Here is a 12,687-nt window from a genome sequence, read left to right on the forward strand (position 1 = left end):
AGGCTAAAACTCACTTTTATAATTGGATTTCATTAAAAATGTTGCTCTGTTTGACTTTCACAAGCATTTGGTTTCTGGTCGTAAATCAGCTGAGAAGAGCTCAGTAAAGGATATAAGAAATACAGTCTCCCTGCCAGAGGTCACAGCGAACTCACTGATGGATTCTCAGTTAACTCATTCTGCAATCAGCAATAGACAATGCAACATGGAGGCTATAGAAAGCAAACGGTGCAAAATGTTTAACGGAACCCAATGGCAAAAATGATTTTTAGCCCAAATTACAGGCTTATAAGTTTTAAAAAATAAATTGTCCTATAAAGGTGGACAAGCTGTTGCTTGAGCTACTTGCTTGAGCTACTTGCTTAAGAAACCGACCACCTCTGATAAGACTGCGGAGGTAGTTAATAACCTAGGCAGCGAGCAGTAAATTTAAAGTACCGTGTATTTTTTTTTTTTTAATGAGGTAAATTACAAAGTTCTGAGTTTTTGCTATGTTAATCCTTTAACTAGTTCAGACTATTTAAAACTCTCTGCTTGCCATCAGTGAATGAAGTGTTAAAAACCTGTGCAATTTTAAAAAATACAGTGCACATGATGCGATCTGTTTAATATCTTCTAAAAAAAAAAAAAGTGATTACTGAAAGCCGAGTATTTTATTATATCATTGCATTTATGATCACTGCAGAATTTGTGTCCTCTTATAAATACCCGACCGTAAAACATTGGTCCCTTTAAATCATAGTGTGAAAGAAGTATTGAAGCATCGCAATACTGCAATCTATAAAGGAATAATTCAGATATTTCACATTTCAATATTTACAGGTTTTATTTTTTTTAATAAAATAAATGACTTTACAAATCCTTTTGAAATGCCAAATGAGAACCGCAGCTGCAGGCAGCCGTGTTGTCTGAGCCAAAATAAAGACCCTAAGGGAGCAGACAGACGGCCCTGTATCTTGTGCGAGGATCGCATCGTAGTGCTCGGACTGGCCGGCACCTCCTAACCTGAGCCTGACGGCTGCATAGAAATACATCTGTCGCTGAGGTCAGGAGAGGTGCAGGGCCAGTCCGTGCACTGCGATGCCATCCTGCGTCTGTCTGCGCCCTTATACGTTACCTCCATAGAGAAAAGACGCTCATCAGGTGATACATAGCAGCTTTTCACCTGAAAGTCAACACATAAAGCTAAAAAACAAAAAGCCAGTGATCTTAAGCGTCATGGTCAAAGTTGCAGTGTAGCCCTAGCCTTCAAGAAAGTGAGTGAAGGCTGAGTGATGCCAAAGTGACATCACTTAAGGAACACTAACATTGATTTAAAAAATAAAAAATCCTAATTATTTACTTTGCCTCTATTCTGCATCCTGCAGTGTAAAGAATGGAAGTTTCTGTATATGCAAATCCACGTTCTTCTCCAATCTATACTAGCTATATTTATATAACTACATCGTAGACAGTTTATCAAAATAATATTATATTAAAAAAAAAAAATATCTGGAAAACACATGCTTGACATACAGTGGCATGTAAAAGTTTGCACCCCTGGTCAAAATTACTGTTATTGTGAACAGTTAAGGAAGTTGCGGATGAAATGATCTCTAAAAGGCCTAAAGTTACAGATGACACATTTCCTTAGTATTTTAGGCAGATAAGTGTGTACATATATGTATGCTTAACTGTTCACAATAACTGGAATTTTGATCAGGGGTGCCACATTTTTACAAGCCAATGTATCCATGATAGAAAATAAAATCTCTATTCTTAACTCTGAAATCTTTATCCAGAAACCTGGAATGTGTTGCAAAATCTAAACAATTTATCTTACAAATCATCAGCTTCTGCAGTTTCCTGCACTGTAGATGCGAGTATGACGCCTTTATGTCTGATGTCTGCCAGTCAGGAGCCTTATAAAGTGGAATGATGAGCTCTCCGAGTTCTGAGGGTCGAGCTTGTAATTGGGCGACTGGTAAATCTAATCTCTGCGAGAAGAAATGGTGACCAGTGACGTTTGCTGGGTCACCCCTACACGGGTACAATGGCTCTAATGTTAGGGTTGGTGCACACCATAGGCCCCCACCAAGGTTGCGTCCACCCATCCCTTCCGCATACGTATGACCCCCTGATCTATAGCTCAGGAGTCTCCGCTTGAGATCAGCCTCATCTTCTGCACGTGAGCTCGGGATGACTTGGAGAAGACGCTCTTGACGATCTGCAGGGGAACGTTTTTCCCGCTTAGATAAATTTTATTAAGACAGTTTGGGAGAGAACAGGAAGCCGAGGAGTCCGAGCCCTTCTCCTTCTTCAGCATCCACACATAGGCCATGATGTAACCAGTCATGAAAGCATCAAACCCGGCTCTGTGAGTTCCTGACTCAGATGATGGCGGCGGCAACTTGGTGACGGCTCCATGGTTGTTGGTGGAGTCCTGCAATAATGGGGCAGCCTCGTCTCTCAGAGGTTGTGTGGTCTTCTCAGGACCTTCTGGCTGTTGGCACAAGTCTGAGGGCACACTCGCCTGGATGATCTTGGCACCATCTTGGTCTTCATCCATTTGACCATCCACGTTATTAGTCACGGTAGATTCTGAAGCCCCCATCTCCCCCTGCTCTGTATCACTGGCTTTATGAAAGACCTCTGGACTTTGCTTACTGGGGGGCTCACTTTCCATCTCCATAGGTGCCACCACTGCAGCCGCTTTCTTTCTCTTACGTCGTCTTCTCTTTTTTTCCTCTTTACATTTCTCATCCTCCTCGATGATCAGGTCGATATTGTGGGACTGTGGGCACTTTACCCCATTGGGACACCAGCCGTACGCCTTAGGGAAAAAAAAAAAAAAATCAATCAGACATGGCATTGTAGTGGCAGGAGCAGTGCACCCCCTAAAAATATATATAAACCCTCTAGTGGTGTTCCTAATGCCAAACTCGTGGCCCATCCTAAAGTCCGCTAAACCATGGACAGTTAGATGAAAACAATTTACACTTGTCTTCTGGGGTCCTGGGTGCAAATCCCACCACGGACAACACCTGCAAGGAGTCTGTATGTTCTCGTGGGTTTCCCCCGGGTTCTCTGGTTTCCTCCCACTCTCCAAAGACATACTGATAGGGAATGTAGATTGTGAGCCCCAATGGGGACAGTGATGATAAAGCGCTGTGGAATTTAATGGCGCTATATAATTGAGTAAATTAATTCACTGATTATTTTGTATATTTATGAGTGTATAAAATTAGCAAATTGGTTCACAGAAGTTACATAAGAGACTCCTGACATGGCTGAAGACCAGGGATAAAGGCACCTTAAGATGTGGCATATTGGAGGAAGGTCTGTAATTGCATTTTGCTAGTTGTCGTACTGCCGGAGACGCCGGCCTCTCTGGCTCTACTGGCAAAACCAAACAAGAGCTTAAGAGAAGGGTGGTGGACCGGATCGGTGACTTTATCAATGCACGCGATCCCCATCTCCAGGCATGTCAGGGAGAAACATGGGGGTAGTTTGGAGGGTTCTGAAGTAGTTGCACCATCAGTGAGAGGTGGTTGGGACTGGAAGATTCTACAAAAAGAAGCAAAATGGATTTATAGGATGAATAGTGTCACTCCAATGGGTTTATTATACTACCAACATTAATTTGGACACTTTCTATGACCGTCATTCTGCTGCACCCCTACATTTTTGCAACCCCTCTGCTGCTCCCTTCCAACATGACAGTTTTCCTACAATCCTTCTCTCCTTTAGGATCTGTGCAGTCATCTATCCACTGCTTAGTACTGGTCTTATTTCATCTGTCCATCAATGATCCCACTGACCCGGATGGCTAACGTGGCATCTTGTGCTCTATCATTATCTAAACCCGGCAATGTCTACTGCTTCTTTATTATCTGAATGTTTTTTGTTTCCCCTCATAGTGACAATCTATGCTGATAGGCAAATACACTGGAGAAGAGAAGGGATATTGGCCTCTCTCATCTCTGCGACTACTCTGCTTCTGTTTGAGTAATTCCGGGGAATTATATTTAAATACCTTCCATTGATATGTAAAAAGCTATAAAATATTCTACGCTTTTTAGGCAGGGAAAATAAGTATCTGATGCACTGCCGATTTTGCAAGATCCCACCGACAAAGAAAGGAGAGGTCTGTAATTTTTATCGTAGGTGCACTTCACCTGTGAGACAGAATCTAAAAATAAAAACTAGAAAATCACATTGTATGATTGTTACTTTACTTCATGCAATTTAAATTTTGTATTTGATCACCTACCAACCAGCAAGAATTCTGGCTCTCACAGACCTCTTAGTATTTCTTTAAGAAGCCTCCTACTCTGCACTCATTACCTGTATTAATTGCACCTGTTTCAACTCGTTACCTGTATAAAAGACACCTGTCCCCACACAATCATACTGCAACCTCTCCACCATGGCCAACACCAAAGAGCTGTCTAAGGACACCAGGGACAAAATTGTAGACCTGCACAATGGCAAACAGCTTGGTGGGAAGGCAACAACTGTTGGCACAATTATTGGAAAATGGAAGAAACATAAGATGACTGTCAGTATTCCTGGTCTGGGACTCCATGCAAGATCTCGCCTTGTGGGGTAAGGCCATGTGCACATGTTGCGGATTCTGCTGCGGATTTTTCCGCTGCGGATTTAGAAAATCCGCAGTGCAAAACCGCTGCGGTTTTCACTGCGGATTTTCCTGCGGTTTCTTCTGCGGGTTTTCAACAGCACTTTCCTATTGGTGCATGTTGAAAACCGCTGCGGAATCCGCAGAAAGAAGTAACATGCTCCTTTTTTTCCGCAGCGAATCCGCGCGGATTTTGCCGCATTTTTCCGCATCGTGGGCACAGCGGTTTTTGTTTTCCATAGGGTAACATTGTACTGTACCCTGCATGGAAAACTGCTGCGGATCCGCAGCGTCAAATCCGCTGCGGATCCGCAGCGTCGGATCCGCAGCAAAAACCGCAAAGTGTGCACGAGCCCTGAGGATGATTCTGAGAAAGGTCAGGAATCAGAGCAGAACTACACTGGTCAATGACCTGAAGAGAGCTGGGACCGCAGTCTCAAACATTACTGTTAGTAATATGCTGTCATGGATTAAAATCCCGCAAGATAGGCAAGGTCCCCCTGCTCACACCAGCACATGTCCAGGTCAGGTTGACGTGTGCCAGTTGCCATCCAGAGGAGGTGTGGGAGAAGGTCATGTGGTCAGATGAGACCAAAATAGAACTTTTTGGTATCAACTCCACTTGTGTTTAGAGGAAGAAGAAGGATAAAGTACAACCTCAAGAACACAATCCCAACTGTGAAGCGTGGAGGGGGAAATACCATACTTTGGGGGTGCTTTTCTGCAAAGGGGACAGGATGATTGCACCATATTGAACGGAGGATGGATGGAGTCATGTATCGTGAGATTTTGGCCAACAACCGTCAGTAAGAGCATTGAAGATGGGTTGTAGCTGGGTCTGCCAGCATGACAAGGACCAGAAACACACAGCGCAGCTAAGAAGTGACTCACTAAGAAACATTTCAAGGTCCTGGAGTGGCCTAGCCAGTCTCCAGACCTGAACCCTGCAGAAAATCTTTGGAGGGAGCCAAAACCTGAAAGATCTGGATAAGATCTGTATGGAGGAGGGGGCCAAAATCCCTGCTGCAGTGTGTGCAAACCTGGTCAAGAGCTACAGGAAACGTCTGACCTCTGTAATTGGAAACAAAGGTTTCTGCACCAAATATTAAGTTCTGTTTTGCTACTGTATCAAACACTTATTTCACCCAATAAAATGCAAATTAATTATGTAAAAATCATACAATATGATTTTCTGGATTTTTTTTTTCCGGTCTCTCACAGGTGAAGTGCACCTACGATAAAAATTACAGGTCTCTCCATTCTTTGTAGGTGGGAAAACTTGCAAAATCAACAAATGCCAAGAGTGTGCAAAGCAGTCATCAAAGCAAAAGGTGGCTACTTTGAAGAACCTAGAATATAAGACATAATTTCAGTTGTTTCACACTTTTTTGTTAAGTATATAATTCCACATGTGTTAATTCATAGTTTTGATGTCTTCAGTGTGAATGTACAATTTTCATAGTCATGAAAATACAGAAAAATCTTTAAATGAGAAGGTGTGTCCAAACTTTTGGTCTGTACTGTATGTAGCCTGACGCCATATTCACCTCTAGTGACCTTCCGGACACCATGTCCGCACATACACTGGAGCCCCTCATCACTGTATAGGAGCAGCCATGACCACATCTAAAAGCGAAGTTTCCGTATTTAGTGTTATATGATACTGCTCAGAATGATGGCAAACTGAATATTATTGTTGTGTCTCTAATGAGACACTTCAGGCCTATGAGTATAAGCTTTTATGTAACGCCCTGCATGTGTGGGCAATTTTTGGTCCACTTTATTGCTGCACCTGGAGCCTTCAATAGGGTGGTTTTTGGCCCATACCGTGGCACGTAATAGTTTGAGCACCCCTGGTCAATATTACTGTTATTGTGAACAGTTAAGCAAGATGAAGATTAAATGATCTCTAAAAGGCCTAAAGTTAAATATGACAATTCCTTTGCATTTTAGGCAAAAAAAATTTTTTTTAAATAATAAATATATTTATATTACTTCATATTTTACATTTTAAAAGGAAAATGGACTGATGCAAAACTTTGGGCACCCTGAGTGGTTAGTACCTAGTAACACCTCCTGTTGCAATTATCACAGCTTGCAAACGCTTTTTGTAGCCAGACAAGAGTCTTTCATTTCTTGTTTGATGGATTTTCATCCACTCTTCCTTGGAAAATGCTTCCAGTTCTGTGAGATTCCTGGTTCGTCTTGCATTCTCTGCTATTTTGAGATCTAGCCACAGATTTTCAATGATGTTCAGATCAGGGGACTGCGAGGGCCATTGTAAAACCTTCAGCTTGCGCCTTTTGAGGTAGTCTATTGTAGATTTTGTCCTGTGTTTAGAATGATTATCCATTTGTAGAAGCCATCCACCTTTCAACTTCAGTTTTTTACTGACGGTGTTAGGTTTCCCTCAAGAATGTGATGAAATTTCATTGGATCCATTCTTCCCTCTACCCGTGAAATGTTCTCTGTTCCATAGGCTGCAACACAACCGCAGAGCATGATTAATCCACCCCCATGCTTAATGGTTGGCGAGATGTTCTGTTCCTGAAATTCTTTCTTGTCCACACATACCTTTGATTATTGTGGCCAAAGAGTTCTAGTTTATCCTCATCGGTCCACAGAACTTGTTTCCACAATGCATCAGGCTTGTTTAAATGTTCTTTTGCATATTTAACTAAATAATTTTGACTAGGGGTGCCCAAACTTTTACAAGCAAGTGTATATAGTAATTTGAGCATTGAGCAATGATATACGTTATCTGTATTAACTAGTGGTTATCGATTGCCTCTATACATATAGGGCGAGTCTACGTTGAGCAGGGGCACCATTTGCACTTTGCAGGGTCCCAACAAGCAGCAGTATTTTTCACTCTACCAGGTATTGTTCACCAATTTGAGGACACCAATCAACTATATTATTTCTACTATTTTATCTTCTATTTTTCTAGTTTAGTAATGTTTTGTTTTAGTTATGTAGTGTAATAAGCGCATAAACTACATAAATAAGAGTAGACTGTTGGCAGAACCAGTCAATATCGGCAGATTTCACCAGTTGTTTTGGCTCCTAGCCTGAAATGACTGATAAATAAAATCCATAACAGCAAACAACGAAGCATGTACAAAAGATAACTTCATAAATGAGCAGTCACGTTGTGCTTGTAAATATAAGTCATTTTGCAATTTACTGCTTATTACAATTTTCAGGTTTTATTGCGATAAAAAATTAATTTGTTTACAGCTTGTTGCCTTGGAGACCGACCACTGCTGCTAAACAGTAGAAACTGCACAGTTCTCACAAGCTCTGCTTTTTTGAGCTTGTAAAGAACTGGTTTTGAAGCTGGCCACTGGAGCACGCCTAATCCCCGGACAGTTTCAAGCTATGTGCACACGTAGGAAATGTGGTGCAGAATTTTCTGCACTAAATCTGCATCTCCTGGCAGAAAACGCAGGTGCAGATTTGATGCAGTTTCTGTGCAGATTTTTATGATGAGGGGTGCAGAAACGCTGCAGAACTGCACAAAAGAAGCGACATGCACTTCTTTGAAATCAGCAGCATTTCTGCGCAGATTATTCTGCACCATGTGCACAGCTTTTTTTTTTTTTCACATTGATTTACATTGTACTGTAAATCACAGTGCAGTTCTGCAGTGTTTCTGCAGCAGAAAAATCTGCTGCAGTTCTGCACCAATTCTGCACTAAATCTGCATCGTGTGCACATACCCTCAGAAGCTGGACAGCAGCGGCGGTCGGTCTCCTAGATGAGACATTAACCGTTTTCTTTTGTTTACAAGTGAAGAATGGCTGCTACTTTTAATAAGTAGTAAATTGTAAAAGTGCTTGTTTTTACAAGGATAACCCGACAACATCCATTTAGGAAGACTAGAATTGCCTTTTAGGTTTACTGCTATTATTTCACTTACGGAAAACCTATCACACACGTGAGGAGTGTTGATGCCAGAATCTGACGCTACTGGATCCGGGAGGGAGCACACGCGGTAATCTACATATGCAGACATGGCGTCCGAGTAGTGACAGAACTCTATGTCCAAGTGTCCGCTGCTGGCGTCCATCAGTCTGCCGTTCTCACGTTTACTGGAAGGGAAACGAACACTGAATGACTTCACTCACAGGACATGTAAAAAGCCGTATAGGACTCGCTGTGCTGACGCAGAGGGGCGACTATCAGCCCAGCGGGTGTATGGAAAGCGTTATCGCTCCAGACCCCAAAAACTTAAAGAATGGATTGATGTGGTTCTCTGCAAAGTGGCAAAAATTAGTCATCACTCTAACATGGTCTTAGACCTGCTCTCGCTGCTGAGGGTTTTGTTACAATGTATCAGTGTAAACGATCCTGTCGGCTAAAACACAGCTGAACTTCAGCTTTTACCTGCACTGATACATTGTAACAAACTCTCAAATCAGTGAGCAGAACGTCAGGACAGGTTATCAGCACCATTTTATTCATTCATCAATGTTTCAATTCACTGACCGCAAGTAGAAACCTTGAAACTAGAGTAACTGACTATCACTAACATTATATTCTACTTATAAAATATTACTAAAATCAGAAACAGAAAGACACAGATATATCTTCTAAAAATAAATTATTATAGTGTAAAAATTCCCTGTTAGCCGACAGAACATCCGGACTATCAGAATTCTGGATTACAGGATTAACCCTGCACTCACCATTTTTTATAAGCGTATTCCAGATAAGAAGCCGTAAAGCGAGTCTCAAACTCCGAGGCGTATTTGGTGTCATAGACTCCGGCCGGGAACATTTCCGACAGGTCTGCGATAAAGTTCATCATTTTGTCAGGGAGATGAGCGTAGAAGCACTGATACAGGAAAGCCAAGTCTATGAGGCCGTTGTGCAGGATGAGCGGCTTCTGAGCCCGGAGAAGCTCAAGGAAGAGAGTGCGGACGCTCTGGAGATGATAATCATCATCCTGAACAGAGAGGAAACGACTCAAAATGTTTATATACATCACATGGATGACAACATTGGAAAGCAAGTACCCTGTTATCAATGTTTTTATACATATTTAGTGCGCTAAAGTCACCTACATCTTATCTGTAAATCCATAATTCTATATGCCAGCACAATATATCTCATATCTCCTGCACACAAAGAATTCTATCTTGTAGCTCTGTCTGCCTCTAGCGACCACTAGGGGGAGTTCCCTGTATACAGCGATACATGATAAGATCCTGTCTGCAGCCACCACTAGGGGGAGCTCCCTGTATACAGCGATACATGATAAGATCCTGTCTGCAGCCACCACTAGGGGGAGCTCCCTGTATACAGCGATACATTAGATCCTGTCTGCAGCCACCACTAGGGGGAGCTCCCTATATACAGCGATACATGATAAGATCCCGTCTGCAGCCACCACTAGGGGGAGCTCCCTGTATACAGCAATAAATGATAAGATCCTGTCTGCAGCCACCACTAGGGGGAGCTCCCTGTATACACAGATACATGATAAGATTCTGCCTGTATCCATCACTAGGAGGCGCTCCCTATAAATACAGATTTATATACTTCCTATTGAACTGAATCTGACTGTACAACGTAGCTCCTTCTAGTGGTGCCTGCAGACAGAATCTAATGTAGCTCTGTATACAGGGAGCTCCCCCTAGAGGTGGCTGCAGGCAGGGTATATTATGTTACACCTGTCTATGCAGGGCATTTGAAGTTCTGTATCAGAAAATATAAGCTCCAATTCCTATGAAGATTAAATTTATCAGCACAGAAATGTTAGAATAACTTTAAAAAAAAAAAAAAAAAAAAGTGGTCCATCAGTAGTCTGTATTCTAATGTAGAAGGACAATGGTATAAACTGTTACCCTGTCGTTGCCCTTGTAGTAAGGGATCCCCTGGGAGTATTGCTTATTGAAGTCAAAGCCGTGCTGGACAAGGAACTGGACAGACTGAGGTTCTATCGTGTAATCCTCCATACACAGCAGAGTCAGGTTGTAGGTCTGAGACAGGTAGGTGTTCTCCCCCTGTATAGTACAGAAATGGTGTCAACATGCAGAACAACAACTGCACCACAATCTTACATAATAGCTAAAATCCTCCGTGCTGCTTCCTCTTCCACTAAGTGACTTTCAGTCGGTGACTGCTCAGAAGCTCAAAACACTTCTCTTTAGAAATACTCTGTGCTGCTGGGCATTCACGCTCCTATATTATACGAATTAAGACCCAATAATTAAAAGGTAACTCTCGACCGGTCCCCTCGGTAGACTCTCTCTTAGGCCACGAGTATGTGGTCAGTATTTGACATCAGTATTTGTAAGCCAAATCCAGGAGTGGAACAAATCAGAGGAAAAGTATAATAGAAACATATGCACCACTTCTGCATTTATCACCCACTCCTGGTTTTGGCTTACAAATACTGATGTAAAATACTGACCGAATACTGCTAGTGTGAATGTGACCTTAAGCTGTAATTCAGGCCCCAAAATATAAACTGTGGTGCACTTCATGATCTTCAGTGCTCATTTATATGAAATGGTAAAACATCAGCACACTGCTCTCCTAAAATACTCTGTGCTGCTGGTGATCCTGTTCTTAGTTTTTTCCTCAGCCTGTAAACTGCCACAAGATCAGCATACTTCTTCCCTGAAACTCTCTGTGCTGCGGAGAACCCTGCTCCTTCCACTATCTAACCCTCACAAGATCTGCTCACTCCACTCCTATAATCCTCTGTCCCGCTGGGAGGATTTACCTTTTCTGGGAGAGTTTTGAAGCAGGCGATCCCCAGGGACAGTATGGAGCGTGTTCGTGCAGCCAGGCATACTGCTTTGTATCGCTCCTCCACACATCTACAAGAAATCAACACCAAGTTATGTGTGTCAGATTTGATATATCTATATCTATATAAGAGAGTTTATTTAGCCGCAGGGACTAGTCTTGTATGGAGGTATCAACAATTCGAAGGCTGGATAAAGAGAACAATCCCTTACATCTAATATGGAGCAGTCTGATATTTACTGGAGATTTTTCTGCATTTTAGAGAACATCACCTCTCATAGGCTAAATGTCCAAGACACGTCACTTACTGGTTCAGTAAACTTCTCCGGGATCCCAGGCCGCTCAGTTCCTGCAAGAAAGGAAGACAAACACATTGGTGCATACCAGGAAAATTTGAGTGTCAATTTTATTTTATTAGGAACCCTGCTTGCTGTTAGTAAATAAAAACATTCTTGTTTCCTTCCAAAATATGACAATGTGTCCTGATCTGAAGCTCTTCAGCTGGGCATACAGTAATCATATCCCCCCCACTTGGAAAGATAGGAAACAACAAGAATTGAGGCTTTTTTTTTTTACCCTAAGGTTTTATTCACACTAGTCCGTCGGTACGGGCCGTCGCTAACCGTCGGCCCGACGGACAGTGTGCTAAATGTAGCACAACATGGGCAGCAGATGCAGTTTTACAACGCTCATCTGAGCGGCTCGTGCACGCGTCATCGGTGGCTTTCTGTGCATTCAGACGACTTTATCCTCAGCCACATCCTAATTTCACCACCATAACTATAAGGACGGTGCTGCCTGTGGGCGGGCGCGTCACTTACAGTGTCCACGGCGATAAACGTGGACGTCTTCAGCGCCAGTAACAAGGACGGCCAGAGCTCGCCAAAATTATCATTGTGAACGTCGATCACCGGGATCTTCAGAGACGTCATCTTCACCTGAGAAATACAGAAAATCAGTACAAATAATCCCAGAGCCCGCGCCCTGCTGCCACCTAGAGACCTACACACAGGGGGCGGAATAGTGAGGTCACCCAGAGACCTACACACAGGGGGCGGAATAGTGAGGTCTGGGCGGCAGAGCGTCGCACAGCTGCTCGTCTGTATGCAAAATATATTCATAAAGACAGAAGCAATGTCTGGAGGAAAACACCCACCATAAAACCCACATGAAACTGCAGCTTCCGACGGCTACAGCTTCACTTCCGGCGCATGCTGATGACGTAGGATCACGTGCTTCGTGTTGGTAGCCCAAAGCGGTCTTGTTATTGGCTGGTTAAGTCATAACTAAGCTCCGCCCTGTGTCCA

The 12,687-nt window shown here is 42.8% G+C and overlaps 1 protein-coding gene across 1 annotated transcript; it reads right to left on the reverse strand.

The window, feature by feature from the left end:
- Positions 1 to 457: 457 nt before the first annotated feature.
- Positions 458 to 12,678, reverse strand: TOE1 (target of EGR1, exonuclease). The gene is made up of 8 exons (XM_077278181.1): positions 12,537 to 12,678; positions 12,202 to 12,318; positions 11,689 to 11,729; positions 11,355 to 11,451; positions 10,471 to 10,629; positions 9,310 to 9,569; positions 8,541 to 8,712; positions 458 to 2,812 (listed from the first exon to the last, which is right to left on the reverse strand). Exons 1-8 carry the CDS (start codon positions 12,537 to 12,539, stop codon positions 2,129 to 2,131), a joined length of 1,533 nt encoding a protein of 510 aa, XP_077134296.1. The 5' UTR covers positions 12,540 to 12,678; the 3' UTR covers positions 458 to 2,128.
- Between the last annotated feature and the right edge of the window lie 9 nt (positions 12,679 to 12,687).

The sequence above is a fragment of the Ranitomeya variabilis genome, chromosome 8, assembly GCF_051348905.1.
Source record: "Ranitomeya variabilis isolate aRanVar5 chromosome 8, aRanVar5.hap1, whole genome shotgun sequence".
Lineage (NCBI taxonomy): Eukaryota > Metazoa > Chordata > Amphibia > Anura > Dendrobatidae > Ranitomeya > Ranitomeya variabilis.